The following is a 9,819-nucleotide window of genomic DNA, read 5'->3' as shown; positions in this document are numbered from 1 at the left end:
TCCTTCAGCTCCAGGCGAAGCTCGGTCTTTGTCACTGACTGTCGTCGGGGCCATTCCTTTACCAGGCGTGCCCTCGCCTGCCCTCAGACCCCAGAATCTATTTCTGTGTCAGAGAGGATACGCAACCATTCAGACTGATGGGAAGGCCTTATAGCAAACTAGGCAAAATGTTTGTGAGATGACTTTATACAACAAAAGCAAGTTATACAACTATTTCCAGTTTTTACAAATAGCCATAGAATATATAAAGGAATACATCAAAATGGCAAAAAAAGTTGTGTTAAGAGTGGTGAAACTGCGGATGAGTTTTTTTCATTTTTCTAGATTCTTAACGTTCTTTATGTGATTTTATAAATGAATTTTTATTTTTGAATAGTTTTAGATTTATAAGAAATTTGTGGAACTAGTACAGAGGTTTCCTGAATACCCCACACCCAGTTTCCCTTATAGCATCTTATATGAGTATGGTATTTCGTCACAGCTAAATGAGCCAATAATTTAATGCGGTTTTTAAAATTAAAAAAAAAAAACAAAAACGAAAAAAACTTCGGTTTGGTAAAACCAAATAAACAACATGAATAGAGGAAAATGTCGCCCCTTCCATCACCTCTAACTCTAACTTAGCATCCTAGTATTGACCGTTTGTCTTATTAACTCCGGCCCCTCCTGGCATGGATGCTGGGCTACAGCAAAGCTTGCTTTGCCATCACTCGCCATATATTTGTGGATGTAGTTAAAGCAGTTCGAACTTGATTGTTTGAGAAAAGTTGCAATACATTAGAGTTGGATATCCCCAGGAGATGGGCTGCTGATCTTACATCAGTGAAAGGAAAAGTTCTTTATGAAATTTTGTCTGAGGAGCCTCACTTGAATTCTAGATCCCCGCACATAACGGTTCTTCCTGTGCATCGCTCAAACAAGGCAGCTAAACTTCAGGCTTCGTAGAAGAGGATCTTAGTTTTTAAGTTATAAAAATCACTAACGTGGCAAATATTAAATATTCTAAAGAACGTGTTTTCGGCTTACTTTTAATGTCTGGGCTATAGAAAATGGAGTTTGGGGTTTTTGTTTGTTTGTTTGTTTTTTAACGTTTCTCTCCTAGTGAGCTTTCCTTGTTCTATCTGCCAAGGTGGTTTCAAAGAACCTTTCTGGCTATCTAGCGGTTAGAATAAATCCTACAGATTATGCGAAAAAATAACCAACTGAAATAGCTGGGTACAGGCCTACTTTCTTTTAGGAATATAAAACATTCTATTTTAAAACATAACTGAAAAAAACTCAAACAGGTTTTTCCCCCTATTTTTAGTTGATAACTATATTTTCATCTTTTAGGATCGTCTTTGCTTCACATAGCCAGAACTATAACACTCAAATCAGAAAAAACACTAAACAGTATCCTAACGCATATCCTGTCCCTAATTTTGAATGGTGTTGGAAAATCCTCAAAAACAAACTAAACGTATAGCATTCTTGTATCTTCAAGGTAGCCTATAACACATCACAAAAAAATGTGGAGCAAAACTTTGTTAAACGAATTAAAAATTGTAAGAAAGGAAAAAGGTATACATTAGGTTTACTAAAATAAATCAGTCTCGAAGTCAATCAATAGATTGTAATTCCAAGGAAAATGCTGAGTATCGGATTAACAAATAAAGATATGATAGTCACGGTGGGTGACTGAACACCCCCAAATCAAAGTTAATGTAGCACCAATGACGATTTTAAAATATGTTTATCAATCCATTACCTGTTTTATCAACTGTATTATATAACTTTGCTTTATTATAAAAGTGATTGGCTATCCAAGAATATCATTATTAATGATTTATTAAGACTGATATTTTAGGGGCTAATAGGCAAAATTTATAAAGAACTCATACAACTTAACACTGAAAAAAAAAATCCAATTAAATGGGCAGAGGACCTGAACACATATTTTTCCAAAGAAGACATGCAGATGGCCAGGAGACATGAAAAGATGCTCGACATCACTAATCATCAGAGAAATGCAAATTAAAACCACAATGAGACATCACTTCACACCTGTCAGAAAGTCTGTCTTCAATAAATCAACAAACAAGTGCTGGCGAGGATGTGGGGAAAAGGGAACCCTCATGCACTGTTGGTGGGATTGCAAATTGGAGCAGAATGGCAGTTCCTTAAATAATTCAAAACAGAACTACTTTATGACCCAGCAATTCCACTCCTGGGTATTTATCTGAAGAAATCTAAAAAAAAAAAAAAAAAAGTTCGAAAAAATATATGCACCTCTATGTTCACCGCAGCGCCATTTACAACAGCCAAGACAGGAAAGCAACCTGAGTGCCCATCGACAGACGACTGGATAAAGAAGTGGTACAAACATACAATGGAATATCACTGGGCCCTAAAAAAGGATGAAATCTTACCATCTGCAACAACGTGGATGGCCCTAGAGGGTATTATGCTGAGTGAGATAAGTCAGACAGAGAGACAAATACCATATAATCTCACTTATATGTGGAATCTAAAGAACGAAATAAACGAACAAAATGCAAGCAGACTCAGGTTCAGAGAGCAAACTGATGGTTGCCAAATGGGAAGGGTGTGTGGGGGGCTGGGTGGAAAAGGTGAAGAAATTAAGAAGTAAAAATTGGTAGTTACAAAATATTCACATGGATGCGAAGTACAGCATAGGGAATACAGTCAATAACATTGGAATAACTATGCATAGTGCCAGGTGGGTACCAGATTAATCATTGGGGGGATCGTCTCGTCAATTATACAAATTTCTAAGCACTAAGCTGTACACCTGAAACTAATATAAAATAATACTGACCATCAACTCTGATTGAAAAATAAAAAATGAATTAAAAAAAGACGGATGTTTTAAAACCAAGATTAAGCGTCAAATTTGTCTTGTTAAAAATTAACTTATGGAAGGAGCAGCAAGGCATGCTCTTCGGGATATTTAATCCTCTAAATGTAGGTCAGCAGATGCGATTTTGCTACTGAGCTTTGAGTGAGGGAACAACATGGACTGGAGAGAACAAGCAGTAACTGAAGCGCATGGCGACCCAAGGAAGTTTCTGGAAGAATGTACCTCGAAAGGTGAACCGTGGAGAGACAGGTAATTCTCATTTTTCAGTACATTTTTGTCCTATCGGAAGTTTAAAATAACAACCATTCATGTATGGCCAGAAAACAATAAACGTATTCGCTTTTCAGAAAAAGACAATGAAAATAAGATGTTAAAGTTTGACTTCTGACACCAGAAAAAAGCAAAAGTTTTATAAAACATTACAAAAATGGCATTAGACTATTTGGTTATGTTGTAACTTAATAAAAAGTTCCCATCCACAGCATACCAACTACATGGGGAAGAAAACAACTTTCCTTTTTAACTCACTGACACTTATTGTCCGTTTTCGGCGCATAGACAAATATTCACTTCACAGAATGGATTCAAGCTACCAGTTACTGGAAGTAACAGAAGTTCTATGGCTCTGCTACATTATTGGGATGCTTAAAGATCGCTTATTTTATTATCTAAAAATCCTGTTCTTTATTTTTAAAGCTCTAGAAGGTAATTTCTTAAAAAATCTACTTGGATTAGCATGTATCCTCAAGGTAGAAATATAACTGAAATGATTCTTACCTGACATCGCACATCAGAATTGGTTGGGCGGTTCAAAGTCACTGGGTCACATTCCTCGGCTAGGACAGAAGACGGAGAGGTCGATGAGGGAAGCGCACGCTCTGGCGGAGGCCGAAACGAAGACCCCAGGAGATGCGCTCGCTGCCCGGCGGCTGGTGACACGGAGGGTCGCGAACGGCACCCCTCCGCGGAGAAGGCCCCCTCGCTGAACGCCACCCCTGCGTGGTGGGCTTCAGGCCCCGCCAGCCCACAGAATTACTCATCCCGGCCCATCCTGCCTCGGGCACCAGGATCACTGCAGTGCCCACCCCTCCCCCCCCCTACAGCGCCTGGAGCCCCACAGGGCCCTGCAAAGCGTGGTGTCCTCTGCTACCCTGAATGTCACCTGTCCAGTGTGAGTGTGCTGTGTTTGGCCACCCCCACGACCCCAGGGCAGGCTCCCTCCCTCCCCCACCAATGGCGTGAATAAAAGGCGCTCAAAACCCATTTCCCTCAAAACCCATTTCCCTCTGGTTGACATTACGTCAAATTCCACATTACGTCAAATTCCATTGTGTCATCCAAGCCTTTCAGATACAGAGAGTGGGGTTAGCTTGCCTTGCAAGCTCCCCCTCCTGAAAGCGACACCCACACCATTTCAGGGATTATGAAAGTGGGGATTGCCGGGGAGGTCAGAGGGGCACCATATGCATGTGACGTGTTTAAACACCTTTAACAGGAACTCCCCTCCTCCCCGGCTGACGTGTTAGCAGCTCCCCAACTGCGTGCTGAAGGCTGTACGAATGCACTAAACACGGATTTTATTCTGTCAGATTTCAATCTTTAACCACAACGTCGCACTCTCAACTTAAAACTCGACAGAAGTAGTGTCATGAAAGAAATGTTTCTTGTCGTGTAAATTTTTACTGATAGAGCCTTCAGCGGAAAAATCACTTAACTCAGAGTTCTAAAGTTAAGAATGAACGAAAGGTTGACTTATCTATGTATTTTTTATATTCATTAACATTCCTTCACGTACTGTGTGATGGGCTGAGAGATGAATTCAGATAAGGGGGTACAGTCATTGCCTCCTACACGATTGTGACAAAAGGACCTGAGAAATTGTAAGCACGATCTGTTACTGAGATTCCAGGTGATGTCTTTTTAAGCCAGCGCAGTGGAGACCTTGCCCAGGCTTGCCGTTCGCATGGGCCTGAGTCACCCGGGCAGCTTATTAACAATGCGGGCTCCGGGCTCCACCCCAGACCCCTCAACTGGAATCTCAGGGGCCCAGAAATCTGACACCCAACAAGCACCCCACAGATCCGGATGCTGACGAAAGTGCGAGTCTTCTCAGCAAAAAGTACCGGACCTGTAATTTTAGTCATACGACTTCTCACGATGGCTAGCGTCCTAACTGTCAACCCAGCATTTCTGTAAAAGTGGGATTTTTTTCCGCCCCCAACATCATGGTAACTTGAACAGCAACTTTTTTATGTGGTGCCGCGAACAGTCCTGCGGTCATGTCCCTCTCTCTCCCCTCTGCCCTTCACGAAAGCAAAAGAAGTTTGCAGAATGGTCACCGTTGTATTCGTGTCATAATTCGGGGGGTGAGTTTTGGTTTATTATACCAGAGATTCCTAAGAGAGTCTTGGCCAAGGTGGGTGGGAGCGAGTGTACTACAGCATGAGCAGGACCCGGACGCACAGCAAATCATGCAGGCGGTCGGGTGTTCAGCTTCATGTTTGAACAAGAAAACCTATTAACAAAACACTGGCAACCTGCAAGGTGAGAAATCTATAACACGTCAGCTTGCTGGCTTTAAAGCAGACACTTTTACTTCTGAATTATTTTAGTATTTGTTTATTCTCGCCATCTTTTCCGAATTGAACTACTATTTCTAAATTTAGTGAACAAATTGTTTTAAAACGCCCCCGAAATATCATCTACACTTAATTCCTCAAAATCATTAATAATAGAATCAGTCGACTTTAGTTTTTTAACTTCACTAGACTTTAGTTGTTTAAATTTGCTATAAAATTTTTTGAACCATAAAAGGAAAGAGTATTAATACCAGAAAAAATTAAGATGATTAATCACCTGATTAATCATCTAATTGATTGATTAATGATGTATTTATGTACATTTTCCCCTCACTATAAATAGTGGCTCAAAACTCAGAATTCTTGTTCCAAAGATAGTTTTCTCTCAAAATGTGAAGTCATATCCCTTTCAGAACACCTGAGCCAGTGTCTCCTATGAGATCTCGGGAATTGTCTAAACTCCCACAGCTGATTCATGGTAGAACTACATGATTCTAACCTACTCTGTTCGGACCCCACCAAGAACTTCGCTTTCTACTGCCCAAGAATAAAGTAAGAATATACAGAAGTATTATGAAGATTCTGTGAAACAAGCTTAATTTGCTTACGAAAATGAATTTTGAGGACTCTTCAAGCCATGGAAATTGCTTGAGCTAATTACAAATGACTCGTCTGCTAAATAAAGTAGGTGCCCCTAAAATTCACTTAAATGTTGGGGTCTGAGATTGTGCTTAATATAATTCGATTACTTTTACTTTTAAATCTATAAATTAGTCTCTTCACTAATTCATATGGGTTTTCTTCCCTTAAAAACAACTTCAATAAGAAAATTACCATAAACATTTAATGACGATATTGTGTCCATTAAGGTATGTTTAAAAAAATACTAGCAGACATCAAATTGTTATATTACTAAATGCAAATTTGGAGGTGTCTGAACTTCTGGACATGGTTCATCACATATAAGGTGATGTATTTTGCTGGTGATGAGAAATTATGTGCTTAATCATACTATTCCCATGAAGAAGCAGAGAAGAAAAATGTAGCATAGGGTTTTAACAGCCACGTTACCTGTCAACTCATCACCATTTTAATTAAGGTTTCTAAAACTCAAATTCTAGGAGAAACCCAACAATACCAGTACCGTAGTATCCGGTAGCTAAGCAACAATCTTTTTCTCTGCAAACAGGAAATCAGTGAAAGGATGATAAGATCTTTAGTTAGCTCGAACCATGACTCTGCATTACAGAATCACTGCAGCTCTGTCTTTGTCTAAAACAGTCCCACCTCTGCGGCTCTGCTATGAAAGCTTTCGTTAGTCCTCAGCCCTGATTTTCAAATTCTTTGATCAGATTTCCCCCCACCTGTCTGACACTCACACGCGCCAGGCGCCGTCCCAGACTCAATCCACTGAATTCTCGCTAGCGCCATGGGAGGTGGATGCCGACGTGTCTGCCCTGCGCTGCAGACAGCAGCAGTCTGAGGCCCTGAGACCTGAAGTCACCGCCGAGTCGCTCGAAGCCAGTGTGGCTGCGTTCAGCTCTATCTTCCACATGCTTCTCCAGCAGACACCCCAAGCTCCTGAAGCTTCTTATCCTGGCTCTCAAAGTGAGGTCTGCATCCCAACCACTCAGATGAGCATTAAAATGCAGGTTCCCTGGCCGGACCCCACACCCACCCATCAGGGTTTGGGGGCGGCTGGGCTCAGAATCTGCGTGTGAAACAAGCTCTCTGTATATGCTTGGGCCTTCACTGCCGCCCAAGACTCCTCTCTCGTCTGTGCCTGGCCACGAACTGGGGTCCTCAGGACACTCAGAAGCCATTCGTGGGGAGCGGAAAGGGGAAGCGAGCTTACCAGAAACCTGCCCTCGAGCCTGGATCGGGGCTCACGCCTGGCCTTCTCTATGTCACAGCCATCCCTGGGACAAGCTCAGGAGGCAAAAGGAATGCCACTCTCATGGCGTAATCTCAAGGAGCAGGGGGGAGTCTGGTGAGCAGGGAACCAAGGGGGGTGGGGTGACTCGGCAGAACCCAGACCTAAGCACAGGTGGGCCCGGAAGAAGCCCCCGTCCACCTCCAGTCAGGGACCCTGGGACACCTGTGACCGCAGGCACTGCCAGGAAACCCACGCAGTGTGAGCCGGGAAGTCCTGCCTCCCCAGGAAGTGCGGGTGGGGACGGGGGGTGCCAGCGCTGAAGCTGGTCAGATCTGACTGTTCCCTGCCCCCACCCCACCCCACCCTTCCTCTCTGGGTTGTCGGCTGAGCACAAGGTAAATGCCCCAGCGTGACAGCCAGCAGCCTGGCCTTCCCGAGGAACAAGGAACGCAGCCCCATGGGCTGCCCCACGGGGGGCCGAGGACAGGCAAAGGCCTGGTGACCTTCCCGGGCTGCAGCGTGCCCCAACGTCCCTGCGTGGGTGAAACAGAGCTGGTTTCGCTCTGGGGCCTGACAAGCCTCCCTGGGCCCTCTGGTACCAGAGCCTGCTTTCCTGTGTTTTGGATGGAAATGACTGTGCGCCCCCTGCCTCCCCAACAACTGCAAAGCTCACACCAATGTCCTGATGACCAACTGATTCAGCTACGGCCATAAGGCCAAACTGCTCACACCACAACTGTCCCTAACACTGTGCCGTGGGTGCTGCGGGAAAGGCTCCTCGCTCTCCACCACCTCTGGCAGCACCAAGTGGACCTAGAGGTGTCAGGGACCATCCGTCCCACCCCGTGGGGAAAGCCTGCCGAGAACGGGGCCGCCACAGAAGACGGAGCCACAACACGGGGGAGATGGAGCCTGGGCTGGCTCGGGTCCAGCAGCGGCCAGCGAGTCCCTCCCTGCCTTTTAAAACGAACTTGAGTTAGGGTTCTGTCACTTGCAACTCATTTTATGCATGTTAAAAACACCCCAGGTATTTGATGTTTAATTCGTTATAAAGTAATTTCTAGATTTTAAAAAGAAAATTCATGTCTGAGATAATCATCAAAAAGTCATGAACGAATGGACCGGTATGTTACTGTTTTTCAATTTTACTCTGACTACTGCTTTGTTCAAGATATTAAAATAATCACAAGTTCAAGTAGTTATAGTAACTGTACGTACCTTTAGGGAGTCCCGTATCTTGAATGGGATATTTGTCTGACTGGAGAAACCAACAAAAGAGGAAAGTTATTTTTAAACACCATAGTCAATTATAAGCCTGAAGTGAAAAAGGAAGCTTTGTCTTGGGAAAGGCACGATTTTAAAACATCGCAAGTTTTCCGCTTCGGCCATCATTAGGGCTGACCCATAGCTTGTTTCTACCCTCGATTGATAGACATGAATTCGAGGTTGACGAGACGTTCACGTTGGAACACAAAACAGAATGAGACCTAACTTCCTCGGCCCTGACCGCCAGACCACACTTCCTCTCCTGTCTGCAGGGCCAGTCTCCCCATCTCCTTCCAACAGTTTAGAAGTGAGGTGCATTTGTGTTCGTGAACAGTGAGGACGGACCCATTTCTGTGACAGTCACGGGGGTCCACACCGTGCATGCTGGGCAGCACTCACCGCTGCACAGCTCTGTCCCGGGCTGACGAGAACAGATTCTAAAGGGGACCATCCTATCGGTCGCACGGTTAAAGAGCTACAAATCGGTCAGTCGTCACGCACGATTCGCACAGTCTCCCTGGTGCAGGAGCTGAGTGCTGTCACGGAGAAGCTCTTACGGTCACATGCGTCACTGTTTGGCACCTACGAACACGCAGGTATCTACTGTTCTGGAAACACGGACTTCATCATACAATGAGGTCATTCTCTGAAGACTTCCATGAGAGGGCTGAGGATGGGCCCATTTCCCCATCCTGTTGCCTAACCCAGCTCAGCTCACTCCACCCCCTGGTCTGGGCCTTCGCGTCCACTGCCGCCAGCCCACGTCTTCCTTGGAGAGAGGAGAAAAAGAAACACGTGGAACCAAGGATTTTGTTTTAAACCCCTTTCCCTGGAATTTCTTTGGGCCTCTAAAAGCCTCCCAACCTTTTCCACGGAAGAAATCAATCCTCGATCACAGAGAACGTAAAAGTCTAACATTTTCCCCCCAGATTCTGCTCCCCAGAGCACGGAAAGGCCTGTAGCGCCTCACTTACCAGACTCTTTGTAAAGTACCTGTCTGCTTCCTGGGACGGACTGTGAGTTTTTTGAGGGAGGGGACTGTGATCTCCGCGTCCCAGATTTTGGATCAGTGTTAAGTAAACATCTACAGGGTCTGCGTGGATGAACACACAGGTGGGGGCAAGACCAGGTTTCCTGGAGGGACTGACATTCGAGCTGGGCCTAGAGCGTGCCAGGGCCTCAGAGGACCCAGAGGAAGGACGTGCAGAGGGCGGACACGGAGGAGCAAGACCAGGTAA

The 9,819-nt window shown here is 44.5% G+C and overlaps 1 protein-coding gene across 1 annotated transcript in view; it reads right to left on the bottom strand.

Moving 5' to 3' along the window:
* EDARADD (EDAR associated death domain) overlaps positions 1-9,819 on the bottom strand; it is a 38,916-nt gene that overhangs the window by 26,686 nt on the left and 2,411 nt on the right. The window contains exons 2-3 of the mRNA XM_006920765.3: positions 8,534-8,573; positions 3,638-3,696 (exon numbers count right to left, since the gene is read on the bottom strand). Coding sequence (XP_006920827.1) covers positions 3,638-3,696; positions 8,534-8,573 — 99 coding nt within the window. The remainder of the gene's footprint in view (positions 1-3,637; positions 3,697-8,533; positions 8,574-9,819) is intronic.

The sequence above is a fragment of the Pteropus alecto genome, unplaced genomic scaffold, assembly GCF_000325575.1.
Source record: "Pteropus alecto unplaced genomic scaffold, ASM32557v1 scaffold189, whole genome shotgun sequence".
In the NCBI taxonomy this organism is placed as follows: Eukaryota; Metazoa; Chordata; class Mammalia; order Chiroptera; family Pteropodidae; genus Pteropus; species Pteropus alecto.
This window is presented reverse-complemented; position numbering and strand designations above follow the sequence as displayed.